The following is a 23,907-nucleotide window of genomic DNA, read 5'->3' as shown; positions in this document are numbered from 1 at the left end:
TGACAATACTTTCTGCAGAGGTTTATACAAGTTAGAGGGTCAGGCAATCAAAGGCAGCTCTGTCACGTTGCAGAAGGAGCAGAGAACTATCAAAGGACGATGGTTTCTGTAAGAACTCTTCAAACCCTCACAAACAGCAATTACCAGTGCTCTCATGACCCCAAATCTCCCAGAACAAGCTGCAGATTTAGCCCTTGACAGCCAGGCTAAATCCATTCATGCCCGTGAGCCGGAGCGTGCAACAAATCACTCCTTTCTAGGCAGGAGGAAAAGCCATAGCAGGCACACAGAGCAGGAGAGCCACCTTGGCACCACTGGCAGCTTCCGCGGCATTTGCAGTACCGCAGACGTTATGTGCGTCAGCGCTCCAGCTGCGCCGTGTTCTTGCAGAAAGCAAGGTCTGCAGCACCGGATTCCCCTGCTTCTAGTGCAGCTGAACCCTGGCATCAAACTGGGCCCGCTGCGCTACCAAAACCATGTGGGCAACATGGGGAGCCTCAAAGGAAGGAGCCACGGAAAGCCAGGGGCACCTCTCCAGCACGCACCAACACCCCTGCACGTGCTCTGCTGAGCCCAAGGGACAACGCAACCCTTTAGTGCAATGCTTAAAGCCTGCTTGAAGAAACATTGCTGAGGAAGAACAAATGTGAAGCAGGAGGAAGAGGAGGGACCACAAGGGCACAAAAGGGGACAGAAATTTATGAAATTACTTGACAGGCTCTCCATGAATTTAGAGATGGGGTGGGAGCCGGCAGAGCACTCCCGGGCTGGGAAGGAGCAATGCTGAAGGTTTGCCCTCTCCCCCGCATTCAGGGAGCCTGGCAGACGTTATTCCCCATCCTCTCCCTTGAGCTCCCAGCAGATATTTGCCGATGGCTCAGACGATGGCATTGGCGAGCCGGTAACGTGACTCACCGCGAGCGCTGGTGGGGAAAGCCCCCAGCCGGGGAGCGAGATGAGTCACAGGGAGATGCCGTCGCCTCTCAGAGAAGGAAGAAAGCCCAACCGAGGAAAGGCCAACCCAAGCAAACACAGGGCAAGGATGCGTGACGGGGACGTAGGGGACACAAGGCACTGCTGCCTCCCAGCTTTTTGCCGGCAGCTCCAGTCCTGCCCCGGGCTCGGTGCCTGCTTGGCTCCCAGTCCTCTCAAAGGCATTTGCCTGGCTACAGGCCAGCATCACCCACCAGAGGCATTGCTGCTTGCGCTGGCATGCCCAGCATCAGTTGATGTGCTCCTGCCAGAGCCCTGAGCACTGCCTGCCCGTGGGACACTTGCCCAGAGCAGAAGTGCTGAGCTCCTCAGGGAGACAGGAGGTATGGGGAAGACCACGCACCAGCATGCACCTCCTGGCTCATTAGCTTTCCCAAAGCATGCTCCTCCATCTGGGTTATGGTTTCCTTCATCCTTGCTGGCTCCACAACCAAGCTCTCCATCCAGCTGGGAATGCCCTGCTCTTTCCCAGGCTGGACCCCCTGCCACCAAGCTCTCCTCCCCACCACGGTTTGGAGCCTGGCCGCAAGGGACATGCTGCTGCCCCAAGCCTGGCAGAGTCCTCTTAGCTAGGGCACTGCTGGAAGCCGAAAGGCAATGAGCTTATCATGACTTACTTATGAGGCCAGCTACCGGGGGAAGAGGAGCATGCCCGTTCCTCGTCTCCTCGGGACCCATCAGGTCGCACGTCTGGCTGAGCCCAGTCATTCCTGCCACTGCGTGACCCAGCAAGCCTGGCAGACAGCCGGCACAGGCAGTACTTGCTCACGTCTACCCAGGAGCGCCTTCCCAAAGTCCCTCTGGCAAGCAGGGCCCAAAGCCCCATCCCTACCTGGCTTCCTCTGGGGCTCAGACCTCGCTTTCCAGCGTTAATGGCTCACAATTCACACCTTACCAGTTCAGATGCCCGCCCTCTGCCACATGGACTCACTTACCTCCTTAAACTTCTAATTTTACTAAATGCACATTACAACAGACTGTACATACAACTCACACTACTTTACACTGCCAGTAACCTTCAAAGCTTCGCTGGAAAGCACTCATTGCATCCTGGCCACGGTATTAAAGCAGACAGCAAAGCCAGGGCCACCACGCTTTGGCCAATTCTCCTGGAAACCATCCCTCCCCTACGGGCAGTCTTGGTCAAAAGGCTGCTCTGGTGAATCTGGGTACTAATTTAACCAGTTTATTGATTAAATACTAACCACAGGATGGGGTCCTGACCTATTTCATGCAATTGAGTAGGCGGCATGTTGGTAGCAATACCAGACGAGCCACCATTTTATTATGGACTTAAGTGGCACTGGTGGTGCCAGGAGAAATACAACGAACTTGCCCGGAAGCCTTCACTCTTTCTACTGCGATTGTCAGAGTACTGAAAGAGCAATTGAAATTATTACAGATATCCCTTCGGTTCCTCCCAGATCTAATACAACGTAATCTTGTACATCTCGGATAATCACGTCAAGTCATTAGCTCGCCAAGTGCCGTGACTTGGCAAAGAGCAGGCTGCGCTCTTCAGGCAGCCAAAGCCTAAGCATCTCCTGGCCAGCCCACTGCCCACCATGCAGGTCCCCCGCAGGCAGCTGGGGGCTGCCCCCAGGCAGGGCTCAGGCACGCAGGGCCAGCTCGTTTTCAAATCCTGAACCGTTTCACGGCAGGGACAGCCATGCTGCTGCTTGCATGATGAAAGGGGAAAGAAAGAAAAAAAAAAAAAAAAAGGCGGCATCATTATAAATGACCTAACGCTTTTAAAAACTCGCCATGGCAGGAACAGGGGTATCTCAGAAATATTTTAATTAAATGAGCTCAAAATTACACCAGGTGCTCTACATAAATAACTGGCCAAATGCATCAATTTTCACACCAGTTCAACTGTGCATGTTGCTTGCAGAGGATGCAAAATCCTGCTTTAAACAAGCTTGTTGAAATTCAGCAATTTTGCCAATTTGCTAAAATACAGCTAAGCTATGCAAACCAGAAGTCCCACAAAATCAGATGTACCTGACAGAGTAGGAGGTGTAGAGGAGCTAGATTTTAAAGCGCTTGAAATGCCTCCTTGTTTTGAGCCTGCAAAACTCAGCTGGACACTTTCCAGAAACAGGCTTGCAGAAGACTTCCACAGAAGCAGCTTTTAAGAAATGCCTATATAGGATTTCATCCTTTCTGGCACAAAAGAAAACCTAGATTAAAGCTGCACTCAGCAATCCAAGTAGCAAAAAAAAGGATGATTCCAAATTCTCTAGAACGACCGCACCAAGCCCCAGCCAGGTAGCACTGGCTGCGCTGGAGACATACCAGGAGCACAGAGAGGAAGGCACTTGCATATATTTACATCATGACAACATTAAAAAAAAAATATACAGTTATTGTTGTGATTTAGGGCCCATGCGCTCAGCCATTCTGGGGGAAGGAAAAAAAAAAAAAAAAGAAAGAAAAGAACGGATGCCCTGCAGCTAGGTCAAGCACTTTAAACTGAAATCTTCAACAACTCATAGTCCTTATGGTTGGGAAGATGAATCAGTTGGGCTCTTGCTCCCCATTACCGCAACACCGTCTTTGGTAACTGACAGACGTACAGCCCGTCCCAGACCACTCTCATGAGCTCCCATCTGAATTTCTCAAGCTTTGCCCGTGACCGGCGCAGAGCTGAAGAGCACTGTGGCCTCTGGGCTGCTGTTTCCCAGGAGAACCTGGGCAAGGAAGGGTCCCCTGGGCTCACACCAACAGGACAGGCCGGCTGCAGCGTTAATGACCATTTAATTACTGTTGAGCTTGGGCCTTTTTGATGTTCAGGTGCCCACGGGTAACTATCTGGACTTACGGATCGGTTTCTCACACCTTGCATGCAGAGGAGCCAAGGAGCATTTCGAAGGCCAACCTACCCCAGCAGTTTAGGGCATGAAGCAACATGGACCGGGTCAGCCTGGTTTGGGATGAGGATGAGAAGGGGTTCAGTTGTACAAACACAAGCCCAACCGCTTGCCAGGGAAACAAGCCCTGGCCTGCTGTATTTATTAGTACTGATGTGGCCATCGGTGCTCTGCAGGAAAGCCAGAAGATGCAGGCTTTGCAGGAAAGCTGCAGCAAACGCTCACAAAATTGCTGTCCAAGTGCATCCTTGGCATGGCTAATGTCCCGTTCCACCGAGTCCTTTCAGGGCCAGGGATTTGCACCAAGATGCAGAGCAAGATGGGGCTGTGTCCCCAGTAAGCCCAGCCAACGCAGGCAGGAAAAGCAGGAAGGCAGAGGCAGCCGGCTGAGCACCTCCCCTTCCCTCCTCGCCCCGAACTGCGAGAATCCCAGGAATTCTCCAACATCCTCCTGCTTCTAGACAGAAACCCTCCCTCCAGCCAGTACGGTGAGGATGGCCATGCCCTTCAGCAGGGGGGAGGAAGGGGATGGCATCCCTGCCCTGCAACCCCGACTCCCTGTATAAAGTCCCTCTCATCCCAGATCCACAAAAGGGACCAAATTTGGGCTTAATACATACATCTTGCTCTGGTGGAGCCGTTCTGCCCACGGCCATTGCTCTGCTTTGCTCTCAGGAGAGCGGCACCAGGGCGGCAGAGCCCGGCCAGAGCAGGAATCCCAGCAATGCTGGCTATGCCGTGTCCTCCTCTTTGCCCCCAAAGGGTCAGGTCTCCATCTAAACAGGAAGCCGGGATCAGCCAGGCCTGAGGCGCTCGCCCTCCGAGTCCCGACTGCCAGGGAGGAGAGGGGAGGCAGCGCTGCAGGAGCTGCTGCTGCTCGTGGCCACGTCCCTCCCTGCTCCCAGCCCAGTGCAGGCAGTTATGGGGGGCATCCAGGGTGCTCTGACCCTCGGGACCCCTGCTGTTGGGCAGGGTGCTTCCTGACTTCTTTGCAGGATCATTTTTCTTATCATTTAGTAAACAGAGGCAAAGCTCAGTGAGCAGCTAGGGCGAAGGCAGCACTGAGAAAGGGGAGTTGCAGTGGCAGGGGGGACGGCGAGGGTCCCCCTCCTTCACCAGCAGCGACTAACTCGGAACAAACTGGGGGACAGCACTTTCCCCCTAAACCAGGGACTGCATTAAAAACCATACAAACCTCAGGGTCAGCAGCTGCTTCACACACGACACACAGAACCGCTGCAGCTTGCACTTGAAGATCTCCCATCGCCTGCTTTCTGTGCCTAAATAAGCTTTTTCTTCCTCTGGTTTCCCCATGCCAATATTTTGGGACTGCTTTATTCCTTAAAGAACACAACTACCCTTCTGCTTTAAGAAGGACACGCATTCCTTGACCTCCAGCCAAACTGAAACCAGCCTCCGGCGCCCAGCCCAGCCAGCAAATGCCCTTGCAACGCTGCGGTAACGTCTTGCTGCTCGGTGCAAGGCCAGTGCAAACTACAGGAAACCAGGGAAGGGCTATACATGTAAACTGCCGTCAAACAAACCATCCTGGCATCCTCTTCACAAACAGCACCCTGCGACAAATAAACAGACATTAAAAGTCTCTCTGGCAGATCTGATCTGGAAAATCATGGCCTTTCAATGACTTGCATATCTCCTGTCTTACACTAGATGAAGGAAGCCTGAGCACACGTTTCAAGCACATCATTCACCATGAGAAATTATTTTACCCTAATTTGTGTCCTTTCCCTGCCATTCAGAGCTTTATCTATGAATTTTCTAGACTATGCTTAAGTTTATTTATATTGGTCAACAAGGATGTTTTGGTGTTTGTTTTTTTTTCCTAGGGTTTATTTAAGCCCTCAAATCTGTGCCAATCCTCCCATACTCATGTGGAGTTACATGATTTTGGGGCTGGAGGTGCATTCTTTCAAAAGTCTTATCTTGAAAGGCAGCAGAGGAAGCAGCTGTTTATAAGAGCTCTTGACGGTGTAACTGTTGTTCTGTTCCAAATCTCGTTTGGAACCAACGTGAGCAAACCTAATGCCATAAATGACTTCTCAGCTTGTGCACCAGCCACAACATTAACCACCACCAAGAGGACAGGGCAGCAGGTAGGAAAGCTGTTGAGAAAAGCCCACAAACTATTTACACCCTGAAAGTTTGAAACAGAATAGCCTTGCAATCTGTGTCCTTGCGCTACGATACTCCTCTGCTTGGGATATGATACTCCTCTCCTCCTCTGGCGATGAGAAAAGAGAAAATGAGATTATAGCAAGAGTGCGCAGGAGGGGCTGAGAGAGGAGCAGGGTGACAGCCGAGCCCTGGCAGGGCTGCTCAGCCACACGAGCAGGTCTGGTGCTTACAGGATCCCATGAGGCCACCAGAACGACAGCTCATCCATTACTCAACGTCCCTGCGAGCATCCTCAGCTCCTTCCAGTTAAGAGTGTTACTCCCAGGAGAGAGCCACCCCTAGAAGACAGGGCAGACCCCTTGCTGTGACCCACGGAGGAGACCAAATTACCTGTGCCTGTGGCCACGCCGCCACGTACGTCAGACCAAGGTCCAACCACGGCCCAAAGGGCTGTCTCGTGCGTCAAAGAGCAGTCAAGCTCCTGCTGTTTTAAGCCTGGGGGCAGCGAGCTCGCTGGGCATGTGGTTTGCTCACCTCCCAGCCCACCCTTGAACACCTTCCCGTTGTGCAGGCGAGAGGCCTGGGAGCAGAGGAAAAGCTCCTCTCCTGGCTATCGGCCAAGCATTATATGGTAAGAGCACCCCGTATCCTGACTACAAGTATTTTGGGAAGCCAGATGACTTCATTACCAGCTGACATCCCCTGACCTAGTCACTGTTAAACAAGCTCACTGCCGGCCGGCCCCAGAGCTCATTACTCAGCGCTTTAATTTGCACATTGCCATTTACCGGGCACTAACCTGCCGGCATATCCAGGCAGCGTCCACGTTTTCATGCAGCTGAAGCGCTTACGCAAGCAGTAGAACACAAACGTACCTCTTCCACAAGTAGTTTGCTGTTACCTTTGAATTGTGACTGACACACAAGGAAATCCTCTGAATCACGGATGTGCTACAGTTTCCGTCTGGTGCTGGCAGCCCCACGTCCCGCACCCACCTTCCACCCCATCCCCGCCTCCGCAGCACACGCTGTGAGCATGAAGACGGCCCTGCTACCGCTTGGGCTGCAGCTAACCCCAGCCACGGCACACGGGATGCCCGGGTACCACAGGGGACAGCCAGTGCTGGGGATGGTCCAAATGTTGATGGTGTGGCACGTGAAGCTTGCAGGCATCGCACCCGGGTTACGTGGAGATCTCAATGGAGAGAGGGACGGTGAGAAATACAGAGTTATGAATAACCTGGAGGACCGGACTTATGTGAGAGAAGGCTGTAAGCGGAGACGGAGGAGCAGTGCCCGCGCCACCCCGACGCAGAAGGAAGGAGCATCCTCGCCACACTCACCCTGATCCGCCGCATGGCCGTCACGATCTCCACCCGGCTGTTTGGCCGTGGGACATCCAGGCTCCCGATGTACTGGAGGGAAAGAAAGAGCAGAGCAGTCAAGTTTCCACAGCACTGGAAACCTCATGGTCCCACCACGGCCTCGATGGCATCCCTGGAAGGAACCCAGGGTCACTTCTGGGGAATAGGCGGCGTTTTGCCGACTGCACCTGAAGCCTTGCACGCCTCCCACCATGAAGCTGTTCCCTCACCGCAATGTTTCAAGGATTCAGCGGCCCTTATTCTAACAATAAAATAACTTCAGTAATCAGGCCAGCAGGCCTCATTCATCTGTGCTGTGATCAAAGTACGTAGGTATAAGCCAATATCCCCTCGGCTGCACTGAGTCATCTATTATAGACCTGGATATTGGAATATCCCTAAAATAGCTGGGGCAACCTGTCCTGTGACAGGCCCTTCACTGTTTAATTACAGCCCTGCCAAACCCTTGGCTGTTTTTGCAGCGATGCTGAGCCTCCAGGCCAAGCCTCCAGAATAAAGGAACCGCTTTGCTATTCAAAGGGGACCAAAGGCAGCGCCACTGCGACCCAGCACGGAGAGATGCCGAACAAAAACCTTTTTAAAAATAAAATGGAAGAGAGCAGATTCAGAAGAAGGATCAGAAAACAGACAAGCGATGAAGAGTCAATGCTGAGCACTAAAAACATGTAGTTAGAAGAAAAGCGTTTTGAGTCTATTTACTAGCCCCCTGTGCTCCCACGCTTCATCTCGACACGAGCGCTGACGTAACCCTCGGCAGCGCAGCGCAGGCACTAAAACCGGCAAGGCTACGTGTTCCTGTGAATACGGCCATAACCTTCGCTGACACCATGAAAACCCAGGTCACTGGTTTCAAGCACCAGCGCCAAGACGGGTGCTTAGATGCCTGAACATGTGCTAGGTGTCACCGTACAGGCAGAGGCCGCGGAGAGGGGTTATTTCTCACCCAGCATCACTGCGGGACTCCCGGCTCCTCTCCGCTGGGACGCTGCTGCCACCTCTATCGAGGGCACAGCGCGGGGGCTGCGTGACCACGCCTGGGCTTTGTGTGTGCATGCTGTCCCAGAGAGCCCTCCTCGCTAACCCTCCGTGCCCGCACCCCAAACTCAACAAGCTGCCCGGCTCAGCGAGGCCATCGCCAGCTGCACGGCTCCTGCCCCGGGTGCAGACGGAGGCAGGCATCCAGCGACCGGCACCGGGCAGTCAGTGCTGAGAGTAGATGCAAAGAAAGAGGATATAAAAATAAACACCAAACAGCTGGCATGTTCGTCACATGCTGAGCAGGCTGCCACGGTGCAGGGCAGCTTTATGTAACCAGGAATTAAAGCCCACGATGCACGCCGCCGGCAAAGGCAGCATGAACTGCCCAGACCCCAACCACTGAATGCCTGACTGCAAAAGCACAGGTCTTGACAAGTTTTCAGCTGCATCCCCTAAACAGAGCCTTCCCACCCCTTCAAAGGTTCAGGTCATTAAGAGAGGCATCTTTGACATCAATCGATTCCCTTGTCTTATATAAAGTCTGGAAACCATCAATAAAAAGTAGGAGATGAGGGGGAGGGCTGAGGCGGCTGGAGCCCTGAGCACACGGTCACTGTGCAGCACATAAGGAAGGAACCTTTCCCTATCTTCCCTCACCAGGCGAACGTCTCAGCTGCACAGCACCCCTCCCACCAAGCCTCCCCACACTGCTTTTCTGCTGGGGACCACCCAGCACTGCTTCCCACTCACCTGCAAGGGAGACTTCATAGCTTGAATTATAAGGACAGACTTTTGCTAGCAAAGGGGACAGCCAGAGGATGCCTATCTTCTTCCAGCTACTCCCAATAGCACGAGGTCACTGCCGCTCGAGGGGTAATTGCTTTCCTTCTCCCTGCGTTTTCCTTGCACAGGCGAGTGCAGAGTACAGCCACGCGCAAGGACAGGGCAAGCGGTGGCAGCCACCAGCTGGGCAGGAGACGGCCCCGTCCACTGCTGGCTCCCACAGCCACATGAATTGAAGCAATGCCAACCTTCTGGCTGACAACCACAACCTCGGCCAGCAGCAACACTCAGTCATGCCCGTAATTGTGTGTGCAAGACTGTCAGGGCTGGGCCAGCCCGTAAACAAGTGATGGAGCAGAAACCGGACACCACCTTCAACCTCCTTGGATGGCACTCCTGGAAAACAGCACCAGCAGTAGGAAGTGCCTCGATGCTGTCCTATCTATGCCCCTTTATTGAGCTATTCCCCTCCAGCCCATGCTTGTGAGCACCCGAACCAAGGGGCTCAGGTCACAAACCATGCGGGATTTGCCAAACCCAGGCTCCAGGGCATCCTACAGGCATCCCGCATCCCGTGGGAGCATGCCCCCACCAGAGCCTGTGGCACCTCCAGCCCTGACGTGGGCTCACTTCACACAATTACTGTGCTCACAGCTCCGAAAACACCCACTTCTTCCTCCGCTCTGGAGGCAGGTATTTTTTGCACGTTTCATAAAACTCAACAGATGGACAAAGTCTCCCCAGATTATTTTTGCCTTCAGGGCAGAAATCACACGTGGGAACTGCACTGCAGAGGAGTAACCCTTCACAATGTGATGAGTATCCCCCGAAAATATGGACTTGGAGGTTGGCCTTTCAGCTAAACTATTTCCCAGGCAAGGAGCGGGGATGGCCCGAGAAACCATCCATATTTACTAGTGATTTGCAGGCAATAAGCGCACTGAGGGCCGCTCCTGCTCTGCTCTCCTCCAGCCCTCCTACTCACAGCACCGACTTTCATTTCGGGAAGAGGTGTGGGAAAAAGCAGGCAAGGCAGAGGCGAGGATCAGCAAAGCAGCTGGAGCCTCTGGGGTGCAGGACTCCCTCTTCATCCCACCCCAACGCTGAGATCCAGCTCCCCCCTCCCAGGGCAGGAGCCCCAGGGACCCCCAAGCATGGGGGCTCCCAGACCCCAGGCATGGGTTTTTGCCTTCCTTTAAAATCCGCATGCCCCAAGCAAGGTGCCAGGCGCAGCGGTGGCCCTGGTCCCCACAGGGGCCGATGTCCCGGCTCCCAGGGCTCGTGGCAGCATCCGTGGCAGCAGGTCGACCCTGCGGGAAAAGGAGGCAGCGGGGCCGGGGCTGAGCCTAGGGAGGAGAAAGGAAGGCGCCCGAGACAAAAGGAAGGAAAATAAAGCTGTGTGAAAGGGAGCTGACAAAGAAAATAAACCCATGAAAGAACCCACCCTCCCCAAGCCCCCGGGAACCAAGGAGGAGGAGGAGGAAACCATATGCACATATGCAGGACACAGCTTTCCCAAATAATTGTCTCCAGATCCGTGACCCCACCACCCTGCCAGCGAATGGGGGGCAGAGGTAGAGCCCCCAACCTGCACCCAAGAGCCAGGCGGGATCAGGGGGTTACTGATCCCCGCACTCTGAAGGCGGGGGGCACAGCTGGCTCCGTGGGGAGGGCAGTCCCAGGCAGCCCCCTCTTCCCCGGCCCAATTAGGAGAGGAAAGGCCACCCGCTCGGAGTGCCAGTGAATGGGCAGCCGAGGGGGTCCCTCCTGTAATGAGGCGCTCTGGCAGGCCCACAAAGGCAGCCCTCGCATTGCAAACGGCCAGAGCCGCTCGGGGCTGCGTCACCCGCCCGGCAGCACAGGCAGGCAGGCACAAAGCATCTATTTTGCAGGGTGCTTTCAGTCCCCCATGCACCCTGCTGCTCCTCATCCCCCTGTGTGGGACCCAGTCTTCCATCGGTCCTTCCCAGGCCCCTGGAAAGGGCAGCCCCTCTCCCTGCCATGGCACAGGCTTGGTGGCCGTCACCCATCGGGCTTCTCAGCACCCGAAGGGAGCTTGCTTGCTGTCCCCCTCTCATGCAAAAAGGCTCCCCTGTCTGTCCCAGGCACGGCAGACACAGCCCACACCACACACCCTCTGCTTATGGCTTACAAAAGACCTGTCCAGTTCAGGGAAATACCAGTCCCCCCGAGGCCAGAAGAAAAAAACCCAAGAAAACAAAGGAGAGCATTTTGCCAAAGCGATGTTTGCACAAGTCACTTAGTTTCTCATTTTTCCTTGAGGTTGTTTAATATTGCTCGTTTTCTGCTTTGTCAGAAATGAATTTTCTTCAGAAGGTGCTTTTTCTGTGACAGCAGGTGGCAGATATTTTCGGAAAACCGAAGGCCGATCACATCCCTGACAGGGGGACACCTTCCAAGGGGTGTTGATGAGATCCCTTGCGGGTGGTGGGCAGTGAAAGCCCTCCCGGAGAGGAGCTGCCACCTTCCCGAGGGAGGCACGCTGCTGCTCTGCCAGCCCGATACTGCGGACAAAGGTCAGGGCTGAATCATACCCAACTTAGAGGGGAGCCTAGATTGGCTGGCTGCCGGGTTTCCAGCTTCGAAAGCCACCCTGAGTCAGAGAGCTTGCCACGGGCGAGGAGCCACTGCTTCTGCAGAGGAGTGGCAGGCAGGCAGGCAGGCAGCAGGGCAGCACAGGCAGAAGAGACGTGCTGGCACCAGCCCCAGTCTGGGGCATCGCACCACGGGCTACGCAGCCATCCTCGGGCACAGGAGTGCCTCGTCCGAGCAGGGGACTCTGCACCCGCGCTGGGGAGGGGTTACCGGAGGTGCCAGCCACCGGGTGGGAGGCATCAGATACGGGGCACGAGGGTCCCAAGATTTCTGAAGAGTCCAGGGCGGCACGAGGCCACATCAGGTACTGCGACGTCAGCCCTGTGACACATGGCTGTGGCACGAAGCGAGGGCCAAAGTGCTCGGGCACCAGTCCCCAGCCAGGCGCGCTGAGCCCGAAGATTTGAAATCCCTTTATTACCCCAGTGCCCGGGGAAACATCCAGCCTCTCTGCAGCCTGGCTGATAAGGGCTTCTCCTGGGGCTGCTGTCGTCAGGGAAAGCAAGGAGAAATCCAGTTCCTGGGACTTTTGCTGTCCCAGTGCTCCCACTCTCCCACACATAGCCTCCACCCAGGGAGCCACGGGGCTGGGCTGGCACAGCCCCAGTTCTGCCCTGCACCCCAGGAACACCCAGCCTCGCTGGAAGGAAAGGGGGTAAGTTTACTCAGACTGCGGTGGTGTGGGCTCAAGAGGCCAAAAGAGGCAGAAAAGTTGGGATGCCAGCTGACTTCAATGGAAAAAAGCCTCGGCTTTCCAGCCTGAGCCCAGCAGGAGGGTGCAGCAGGCTCTCTGCTCAGCTGGAGGGCTCCAGCCCTGCCCAGTCCTCCCTTAACGGGGTTCTGCACCCTTAGGGCACGGGGGTGCATCCAGCCCTGGGACCCAGGTAGTTAAACGCAGTGTGTTGGACCCGTCCAGAGCTACACAACCAGACAGTGGGCATCAATATAGGGACACCTCGTGCCAGGCAGCACTGGTTAAGCTGATGCCCTAAGGATATTACTGCTTACCTGCCTGCTGATCCTAGAAATGCTTGCATTGCCTATAAGCTGCACAGGCGCTCAAGTGCCACCAACACACAGCTCTGAGGATCCCAAGACAAGACCCCAGCACCCACCAGAGCCGTGTGCACTGCACCCACCCTTCCCTCTCACCGGCCAAAACGGGGCTCATGCAATAAGGGGAGACACCTTTGCAGCAGGACGCGACCCTGCAGCGGGGACACCGGGACACAGAGCGAGGGGGTGCAGCAGGAAAGCTGACGTTTTCCCATGCCAATGAAGCAGGGCTGTCCACGCGCCCCCGTTTCCGTACCCTGCCCAGCCACGCTGCCCGCAGCTGCCCCCCGTGCAGGGGTTGAGCGTCCTGCACTTACACCCAGCTACAGCCTTAACAGGCGTTCGTGTACAGGACGCGCAAGACCGGAGCACTTCAGCGGCCAGAAAGCAGGGCTGGGAGCATCCCACGCCCATCGCTTCTTCCTCGGGACCTTCTGGCATCTGCCGAGCCCACGCGCTGCCCGCTGGGACCCACAGTCTGGGCACACACAGCTTTGCCAAATCCCGGTAGAGTTTTTTTTTTTTGCTAAGAGCTTCACTAAGCAGCCTGTGAACTGACTTAACAAGTATGGCAGAAATATGCCACTGTTTCAGACGAGAACTTTTGTGGCACTTGGGAAGGTTATTTATAGCCTCCAGCAAGCAATCCTGGGCTAAATCACACTACAGCTTTGCTCTGGGCTGAGCAGCCCTGACAGAGCACACCATACTCCAGAGCTGCCAGTACAAACAGCCCCCAAATAAAGCTGCCAAGTCTCTCCCAGCCAGCTAAAGAGGTGCAGAGCTTCACACAACCTGTCTCTGGCTTCGCAGCCCTCTGGGAAAGGGAACCTCGCTGGGAAGGGAGCCTGAAGCAGAGGAGGGGAACTGAAGACCCCGATTGGAGCTGCCTGCAATTCAACTCACTTCAAACGCTTTTATGTATGGCCCCTACGTACATAAAAATATACACAAGAGTGCAAACACACATGCATTTGCTGCTTAGTGTTCACCTGAGGCTATAATCCTTTTCCTGATAAAGGATTTATCTTTGCAGCAACCAGCAGGCTCTGCCAGTGCTCGCAGCCTCAGGAGGGTGGCGGGCAGGTGAGCTGGAGGGGTTCATAGGAAGGGACATGCTGGATCAGACTGAAGTCTCCTTCATGTCCCATCTCCAAACACAGACAGCAGCAGATGCTTGGTTCAACTTCAGTTTCCCACGCACAAAAGCAGAGAAAAGTACTGACAAACATGAGAGAAAATGCCTGGTTGCCAAGATCCCTTAAGGGAAAAAAAAAAACAAAAACCACCACCCAAACCGAAAAAACCCACCTGCTGCCCAGAAGAACAGCAATCCTCCCAAACCTCCAGTCCCGCATTTATCTGCAAACAGGACTGGTATCAGGAACACCATGTTTCAGCACATGTCTTGTCCCAGCCCATGGCAGTCCTGGACCACAGGCGGTGGGTCCGCCCGAGGACCGAGGTTTGTTTGGGCAGCCCCTTCTCCCCTTACCTGCAGATGGGGGAGCAGCAGAGAGGGTCCTTGCACCCATCTGCCCCTTCATTGGGAACCACGTACATTCAGGCACTGAGAATGGATTAACGAGTCTTGGGACTGCAGGATTAACAGCTCTTTCCAAATAATGGGTATTTGGTAGGTGGGACCTTGCTCTGGACCACAAGATCTCCAGGGCAGGAGGAGAGCCCAGCCCAGCGAGCTCCCGAGAGCGGCTCTAATGACAGGGGCCAGTAATGGCTTCCCCATGTGAACCCAGCAGCACCCAACACCCCTGCACTCAAGCAGACGGCAGGTCTGGCACTCCAATGACAGGCTCTACCATCCCATTTAATTCCCTCTACGTGCTGATCTCTCTGGAGGCATTGGAGTAGCCTGAGTCATGATTTCTGAATGCGCAGAATTGCTGGTGTTGCACAAGGTGGCCCTTGGGTTTTGTCCCGCAGCACCAGGCTTTGGGAAGATAAGGAGTAAGCTCGCATCCCCCTCCTCCTCGCCCCGACTGGAGGAGTCGTGCTGGGTGGAGAGGTGGCGGAGGACAGGAGGTGTCTTTACTCTCTACATACCCATTTATTTAACCAGAAAACCACTGCACAAGTGGGAATTTCTGTCTGCTCCCCTGCGCCATGCAGCAGCTCCCAGCTCTTTCATCCGAACGCTCCAGCTAACCCAAGAGGCCAGGCTTTTGATTTTATTCAACAATTCAGACCGCAAGACGCAGAAGAAAACAAATGCCCTGCCTCCCCTCGGAGCCAGCTCCTCCGATTCCCAGCAGCCTGGCCAAGGCGCCTCTGGGACACAGAGGGGTTTGGTGCCAAGAGAGGTGGCCAATGAAAACAGATCCAAAAGTGTGAAATGTATTACTATTCCTAAGAAGATGGAGTGGGATTTTCCAACTATTGGATTTATCTCCAGAAAATGGATTAACATAATCCTTAGAAGACTCTTTGCTCAGACTCGGTGTCCCCGTGCCAGAGCATATGGCTGCAAGTGGCTTCAGCGGGGACGAGCAACACAAGTCTCCTGATGGCATCGCATGTGACAGCACCGCTTGCTTCAGAGCAAGTCCATCGCTCTGTGCTTGAAAAGGGCCCAAATCCTGACTGCCCGCGGCTGGCCACCCACCCCAGGATGCTGGGACTCCCTCGGGAGAGAGGCAAGCGGGACAACAGCGTGGATGCCAGCAGCTACTGATGAACCAAAACACGCACTGCGTCCACTACACGTGCCATTTAAAGACAGCAGCAGACACCACAGGTCTGAGTGTAAAAATAAAATTAAAAATTAAAACAATAAATCAGCACATACTGACTCAGGTCCACATTACCCCCCTGCAGTGAGCCCCAAGCAAGCTCGTCAGGAATCCCAGGCTGCTGGAGCAAAGAGCACTGATCCAGCTGCCGAGGGCTATAACACCGGGATCCTCGCTGCCCGCACTATCAGCAATCCCAGGAGGCTTTTAGGAGACAGGCACGCGAGTCCCAGCTCCCCAGATGAGCATTTTTCTTCTTTAATCTTCCCCCAAAGTTCCGCTCTAAATCAGAGTTCCTCATTTTTGTGACTCACACTGGGTGCCTGGCCGAAACAAGAGCCACGCGGGTTTAAGCGCTCAGGATTCCTGGGGATAAAAGGAACTAAAGGAGTGTAAGCATTTAATTAATCTCCAGCAATCTAATAAAAGGATGGAGTAATTGCCTAAGCCATCTGCATTCTGCATCTGGCATCAGGGGCTGCTGGAGAAACCCACAAATTCGGAAGCTGGGTTTCGTACGGATTGTGCTTGGCATTAACGCGTGCAACGGGACACCAAATAAGAGAAAGAGGAGCTAACAAAGACTAATATGCACCACCCCATTAATGCAGCCAGACCAGCAGCATGGAAAACAGATGAGCCATGAGCAGACTGAGGGGCAACTGAAGCCCTCTTCCACTCCTCACCCCCCAAGCCGGGCCACCCAAACCTGGCATGGAAGAGGCACATGGGATTTAGAAGGGGAGATGCTTTGCAGCCTCCCCACAGGTGGAGGGGTGAGCAGGTGCTGGCAGTAAAACAGCAATCGGCTCCAATAATCCCGGAGCAAAAGGCTGCAAAGCTGAATTTGAACAGTCTTTCCCAGGAAACAGTTGCAAAGCAGGTTTAAGTTTGCTCCGTAAACAACTCCTCTGCTGTTGTGCTCTCTGCAGCACGGTGCCTGCTGTTGGGCAGGCAATGGCCTCTGCAGAGGAACCCTCCCAGCTCTGAGAAAAGGGGGAAAATAACATTTTGACACCCTCCAACGAGCCACAGCCTTGCCCCCAAGACACTGCACACAATTAGACGCCAAATCTGTGATTTTTTTCCTCTGCCAGCACATGTGCTCCAAGGACAATGGTGTGTGACAGATGCCTGCCTCCCTGCCACTCAAAACTGTTTTACACCAGGTTTTCTCCAAGTCAACCTCACTTGAGTATCTCATCAGTGTGATAACTGTATCCCCCAGGAACAGCAAAGAGGGCAGGATTTTATGTTTCCCCTTTTCAAATTTCATGGCCAGCTACTTCCCAGTGTACTGCCGGCCAGCGCTACCTGCTCGGGGCTGGGCAACACGGACGGGTAGCTCAGCTTTTTCCCAGCCTGCTGCGAGATCGCAAGCACTCAGCCTGTGGGAAGCCACAGCCTAAGTGGAGTAAGAGACTGAGAGGTCTCAACAGAAAAAAAAAAAAAAAAAAAAAAGCACGCTTCCTGCCAAGTCCACTAGCAAGAATGGTTTATATATGTAAGGAGAAATAGCAAGCTTTTATTTCGGGCGGGCGGCCCTGACCTCTTGCACTGCACCACAAATGGCACGCAGTTCCTCTGTCTGCTCACACGATGAGTTTATCCCATTAGAGGAGCACCAGGGTACAAGGCATCCTGCAGACACCAACCGTCCCCCCATCACACCGGCACTCCAGCACTATCCACAGCGCTGGAAACGCAGAGCAAAGCCCAAGCCCTCCGCTCTTTCCCAGGGAGATGCACACAGTCCCTGGCTCTCCCGGGCCAACATCCCCAAGCAACACCACGCAGAGCCATGAAGGGATGCAGGGCCACGGAGGGATGCTCGGGTGAAGCAGCGGGGTGACCCCGCTCCAGCCTGAGCCATCTGACCAGCTTCGACATCCTTTATGGGATGGGTGGGAAGCCTCACCCAACTCTTTGCAGCTGAGTTTGGGGGAGAGCAGGCAACACCAACGGGAAGGGCTCCCGGGGAAAGTGGAGAAAACCCAAGGCTACACGAAAAGAGAGCTGGAAAACAGGGAATCCCGCGGGGCTGGGGTGCAAGCGCTGGGCGGGGACCCCCGGGGACCCCCTCGGCGCCCGCTGCCCACCTTGGCCTCGAAGCAGATGCCGTGCTGGAAGGCGTCCTCGTTGTGCAGGGGGATGCGGAGGTCGTGCCGGTCGTCCACCAGGTTGTACTTGGACTTGGCGGGCATGGCGGCCCCGCGGCGGCCGGGCTGCCCCTGCAGCGCGCCCGGCGCCGCCGCGGAACCTCCGCCCCTCGCCGCCGGCCGGCCCCGGGGCGGGGACGCGCCGCCGCGCAGCGCGGAGGAAGGGCGGGGAGGGGAGGGAGGGGAAGGGAAGGGGGGTCTCTGTAAGCGCGGGTCTCCGCACCCCACCTCCTCTTCCAGCGGGGAGGGGCAGGGAAGCGTTAAAGAATGAGCACCCGAAAGGGGCGCTGGGGAAGGCACCGCTGACATCTAGTGCGCGGTGCCGGGTCTGCACCCCAGCCCCGCCAAAGTTTAGGGAAAAAAAAAAAAGGGGGGGGGTGGATAAAAAAGCCTCACAAGTGGTTACGGTGGTGAGGGTCCAACTCAGCCCGGGGGTGCGCTGAGCGATGGGGGAACGCCGTGCCGCCTCCCCGGGGCACGCACAGCTGGGAGCGGGGCCTGAGAAATGCATCCCTCCTCGGTGGGAGAGCCTGGGCTGCTACAAAAGCTCAGGCCAATGAACTCTGTATCCAGATCTTGATATCAACACCAGACATGATGGAAATCAAGTGAGCTAGAGGTGAAAAATCTCCATCTTGTGCTTAATCAAAGGCCAGTCCTTGTGACCAGACCAGACCCTCCTGTGCCCTACCTTATAAAAGCCCTGAAAGCTATGAATGTGCTCCCCCACCCACTGAAAGCACCCCAGAGTTGCTTTCCAGATGTGCAGTAGCTCTGACTGCCAGCCCAGGCTGTTTCACCCCTTACCCCGACATGCATAGTGCACCCGCAGGTAGGGCTCCATCCCTCTGTGCTTTATACCCATAGATGCTGCATTAACAGCTGTGAAGCTCATCTCACTGCAGTATGGCTAAGGAGCTCACTCTGGCCTTCACACATGCCGGAGGCACCACTTGGGACAAGCCTTTCCCAGGGCAGGCATGTGCCCCCACTCCACAGGAGACCCACAATTCCCAAAGCCCTTGTCTTGCTCTGCTTGCGTGGTCCTACACACCAGAGCACGTTTCCCTCACGTGCCTCCGCTTTCTAAATGACTGCAATGCAAACAGCAGTGCTTGCTGTTGACCCTACCTTGGGCATAACAGATTCAGGGGCATTGATTTTCCAAACTGAATCAATGTGGTGAAACTTCCTTTGAGTTTCTAACATAGTTCAGAGCCAGCCACAGCGTTTCAGCCACATCTGAAAAATTATTGTTTCCCCTCAAAGTGGAATGGGCTTTCCACCATCCTCAGAGGCTCAGATAACGGGCTGGGCACAGACAATTACACGACAAGCTGAGAAATCCCTGTGCTCAGTCATGCCCACGAGAGGTGTATGGGAATGGCTGCTGTGCTGCCAGCTTCCCCACGCCAGGCTCGGGGTGGGATGGCACAGAGCTGTCAGCACTTGGACAAGTGAATCAAGGGATGATTTCCCACTGAAGGCAAGATGCCAGCAAGCCCGGGGCTCTTGAAAACCTTTACTCCTTGTTTTGGAAGGGGGCAGGGGATCTGTGCTGTGTGTTACAGCTGCAGCAGCTTGGGGACTGCACTTGCAGAGATCCCTGGGCAAAAAGGGTGCAGAGAACTGAACACCCACAAGGCACTTGAGCTCACTTAAGTCTGGGACAGGCAGAAGCTGGTGGCGGCACAGTCTTGTGCCTGGATCTGCTCCCTGGTGTTTGATGCTCTGGGTTCTTGCTGAAGGTTTCTGTTTACCTCTAGCAAAGGTTTAGCTGACAGCATTGAAGTCCCAGGTGCTGGGAATGATACAGCCACTGGAGAAGTCCCCTGGAGGTCTCTAGTCCAACGCCTGCTCCAAGCAGGACAAGCTTCAAGACGAGAGCAGAAGCTCAGGGCTGTGTCTAGGTGAGTTACAAATATCCCCATGGACAGAGATCCCACAGCTTCTCTGGAGCCCTGTTCCAGTGCTAAATTTAATTAAAGACATACAGTCTTGCCGACTGCTGGCTTTCCACAGCTAGCAAAGCCCTGTGGATTTGCTGAAGAACTGAATTCCTGTGTGGGAGGGCTTGCGAGCATCTCTTCAGTGAATGGTGCCTTTGGGGAGGTTTTCCCCCAGGCGCAGACATGGGTGTTTGATGGAAGGCCTTCAGAGCGTGGCAAACAAACCAGCTCCTCCCAGGCAGTCCCGGTGGGTTTGCCTGGCAGCGCTGGGGCTGCTTGCAGACCCTGGTGAGTGGTGGATGCCCTGGGCAGTCCATAGCCTGCTCCTCTGGCCTCTTCCCCAGTCGCAGGGGCTGTTCTCACCAACTGCTGTGGCACCTAGAGCAAACCTGGAGACAGTTCTTCAAATATTGGGGACTAGCCTCACTCCACAGTTGCTTCTGGACTCTCAGCTCGTGGCACTCATATCAGTGGCTCAGTACTGCTGCAGCATGGAAACAGCAGCTTGGAGTGGCAGCAGCTCTTCCTGCAACCGGTTTGTCCCAAACGCCCACCTGCCTGTTGCCCTGCCTGTGATTTGGGTGGTACTCGCAGCATTGGGCAGTGCTCCAGACAAAGTCAGACAGGCTCTGCAGGGAGTTTAGGATACCTGTGGTGTTTCACATGATTCCACCTTCCTGTTACATTACAAAAATTAACTGTGTCTCTTTTTTCTGGGATCAGTGACCAACTCTCCCTGCCCTTGCACCATGCCTGCTAAACCACCACCTCTTCCTGGGAGAGCTTTTCCGGATTTTTGATCCCAGGACGTTGAGCCTAGCCCACCACCACCACCACCAGAAGGTACAGGAGATCCCCGAAGAACAGGGAAAGGATTAAACTCTCACACTCGTGTTTGTCCTGCAAGTCCGGAACCTGTTTCCTCCCTTTCAAAATCAATAATTAGAAGCTGTGGAATTAGACGTTGAAGTTGTGTAACCGGTTTGCTTGTTTTTGCAGTCCCGTCCATTCCCGCCCCGTGTGAGGATGCGGCGGCTCGCCCGCGTTTGCACAACGGCCTGGGACAAAGGTCCCGTGTGCCACCCGAGCAGGAGGGGAACCTCACCAAAGCCAGGGAGACCTACTGTCGGGGACGGGGCCCGCGCAATCTTGAGCGAACCGCAAGGACGTTTTGAAGGACTCATCCCTTAAACGAGAGAGTTTTGAACGGCCTCCGAGGTGCGCGGAGGAGGGGAGCAGCGGTGCAGCCCCCCCAGCTGCGGCCCTGCCGGAGGGGGGGAAGGCGGCCGGGTCCCCGCTCCTCCCCGGGCGCCCGGGGGTCTTGCCCAGCCCTCTCCCGGCGCAGGTCGCGGCTGCTGGCTGCCGGCCGCGGGTTGTGGATTTATAAAACTGGCCTGCCATCTCCTGGGAAGGCCGTGAAATGCAGCACAGAAAGCCCAGACCGGACCGGAGAGGCGGTCTCCTTCCCCAGCCTTCCCCCAGCTCCCCTGCGCTGCAGCCCAGGGCTTTCGGGGGCTTCTGCCCTTGCCCCTGCCCCAGCACCCCAGGGAAACCGGTCCCACGCCCCACCTGCGATTCACAGGCTTCCTTTTTTCCATCCCGTGAAATTGAGAAGATGTTCTTGCAATGCTTATGTGAAAGCCAGACAAAAAAGGCATGTCACCGTGTGCCTGCTGCGGAGACCCCTCCAGACAGGGCCAGCAGCAGAGCCCCACAGCTCCACTACATCCTCCAGCAGCGGCTGCTGGGGCGCAGTGGGGAGAGCCGACTGTCACCCCAGCTGGCAGCACATTTGTGCATTGGTCCACACTGAGCAACGTACCCAAAAGCAAATGACCTGAAGGAGTTGGTCAGGAGCGTTGTAAGTTTGCCCATAGTGGTTTTCAAAGCATCACAAAGCTTTGGCAGGTTTCAGGACTAGAAAAGAACTGATTTGTGCAGATATTTTATAAAGGCAGTCTGGCCTGCAAGTGTCAGCATGCATTATCTAGTCTCACCCTTAAAAAAAAAAAACCTATGAAAATACTGCACTATTTCCTGCAGAAAGATATATTTGTTACTGTAACATCCACAGCCTATAACAGAAGCCACCTGCAATCCTTTATCTAGCCTGGGAGACGCAGGGAAACGTCATGTTTGCAGAGCACTTTGTACCTCAAACACTGTTTATGCCAGCATGGCAAAGCTGCGACTTTCCCCGCAACTCTTGTGCCGCACCATTGTGGGAGGAGAGGACAACCATCTGCAAACAAGGCAATGGCGAGCCCGCACCACAGCCCCAGCAGGCCAATATCCCCCTTTCTCTTGCTGCTAGTGCTCTCAAGGCAAGCGATTCAATGTACCCACAGCTGATTACTCCAGTCATCGTTGCGCGTGTTGCTTCCACAGCGACAGTGCGGCACAGTCGTTTCGGGGAAAATACACTGTGCACTGTTTGTGCTCGGGAGGCCCCTCCTCCGGAGAGCAATAATAAGAGGGCTTTTGGCCAGGTATGCAAATATTTTTTTATTGTGCTGGATGTGGGTGGGAATGAGAAACATCGCAGAGCGTGGCTATGAGAGGAAGTGAGCAGATGGCAGATTTTGCAGCTCTAAGCAATAAATTGTAAAGCAAATTGGCCCTTAGGCAGGCATTCAGATAGGAAAGGTAGGATCCAGCTCATAGTTGGGTGCTCCAGATTGCTTTAATGTCCTTCCATGAAATCCTATAGCAGCAAGTTCTTTTAGGGTCACAGTCCTGCAATTGAACAGTGCACTAAAGCACACACCTATGCGACATCAGAGCATCCCAAAGCTTGCTACCTGTGAGCCCATGGTGGGCTTGGGCAGGGAGTCACCTTGTCCCTCCAGTCACCTGCACAGCCCCAGGTGGAAGAAGCACTAAGCAAGGCGTGCAGGTCAGCACAGCAAACAGATGCCTTTTCTGCCTAACAAAACATGGTTATTAACATCTAAACAGCAAGGGCTGGGAAAGAAGCAAAAAAACTTCAGAAAGGAGAGGAAGGCAAGTCTGCTGGAATTAAGGTCAGGAACTTGCTGGCATTTGCTGACATTTTATTCTGATGAGCTGGCAGAGCTCATTCTCATCAGGCACACACTTATGTATGCATTTATTTATTTTAGAGGTGGGACTGGGAACAATTTCAGAGCTGTTTTTAAAACACAGGCACATCTTTGATATCTGCTGGGGTGCAGACAGACTGTTAATGGAACCACCTGAAAACTCAGATTTTGTCTTCATAGATATTTTGATTCTTTGCACCATGATTTCCTTTCAATTTGCAATTATCCCAGGTTTTTGGAAGCTCTCCACAAACCTCAAGTCTTGAAACATTTTTGTTTCAGAAAGACAAGCACATGGTACTTCTGAAATAAATACACTCCCTGGAGCAGAGCAGGTGCCGGCTAAAATTAACATTCCCCCCTGCCAGCCTCACCACAGTCTGCAAGTAAGCCATGAGAGCCTGGAAGGTTTGGAGCACCCAGGGTCCCATTGCCATGGCAGGGAGCTTGTGGCAGTGGGAGCCCATCCCTGGGAGCCTCCCACAGCGCTCCACACGTGGGAGCTCCCCAGGACCAGGCATACTCCGGCAGCAGGCTGAAGCAGTACCCACATCCACCAAACATTTCACAGCCACGCAGGAGCCATCCCATACAATATTCATCTTGTTCTAATCTCACTGGCCCATTAATGATAAACATGCCTAAATGGCATTATAAGAAACACACACTGCATAAACATCATTCTTAACCACCTCAGCATGATCAGTTGTAATAGTTGTCAGTAAATTTATCAATAAATGCATTAACAGCTGCACATTATAAAAATCAGTACTTACCTCCTCAATGTACAGTGTTTCCCATCCCCACAACAAGCATAGCATACAGCCCCAGGGCTCAGCTCCTTCCCCAGCTCCCAGAACATTTAGGCTGTATCTGGACACAGCTGGAAAACATCTGCAGCAAGCTCCTAAGGACTGCACACAGGGCACAGCTTCCCCCACTGCCACCCACCCAAGAACCCCTGCCACCCTCTCTGACCAGACCAGACCACCTCACTGCAAGGTGAGCCACATCCCCTTAAATCACCACTTCTCCAGGTGCTCCCAATGAGTGAAACAAGCTGCCCCACGCTGCCTGCCAGACCATAGAGGGGAAAAAAATAATGCGAAAGTGGAAGAAGCCAAGAAGGGGGCTTGTTCCCGGGTGGCTGGCAGGTTCCCCTGCCCAC

The 23,907-nt window shown here is 54.5% G+C and overlaps 1 protein-coding gene across 4 annotated transcripts in view; it reads right to left on the bottom strand.

The window, feature by feature from the left end:
- Window positions 1-17,780, bottom strand: part of NOS1AP (nitric oxide synthase 1 adaptor protein) — a 40,650-nt gene extending 22,870 nt beyond the window's left edge. For all 4 annotated transcript variants that reach the window (XM_050900987.1, XM_050900988.1, XM_050900985.1 and 1 more), the window contains exons 1-2: window positions 17,669-17,780; window positions 7,345-7,416 (exon numbers count right to left, since the gene is read on the bottom strand). In XM_050900987.1, coding sequence (XP_050756944.1) covers window positions 7,345-7,416; window positions 17,669-17,773 — 177 coding nt within the window. In that variant the 5' untranslated portion in view covers window positions 17,774-17,780. The remainder of the gene's footprint in view (window positions 1-7,344; window positions 7,417-17,668) is intronic.
- Window positions 17,781-23,907: the final 6,127 nt, after the last annotated feature.

Source organism: Gymnogyps californianus, chromosome 8 (genome assembly GCF_018139145.2).
Source record: "Gymnogyps californianus isolate 813 chromosome 8, ASM1813914v2, whole genome shotgun sequence".
Lineage (NCBI taxonomy): Eukaryota > Metazoa > Chordata > Aves > Accipitriformes > Cathartidae > Gymnogyps > Gymnogyps californianus.
The sequence above is the reverse complement of the archived record's forward strand: the minus strand, read 5'-3'. Positions and strand labels throughout refer to the sequence as shown.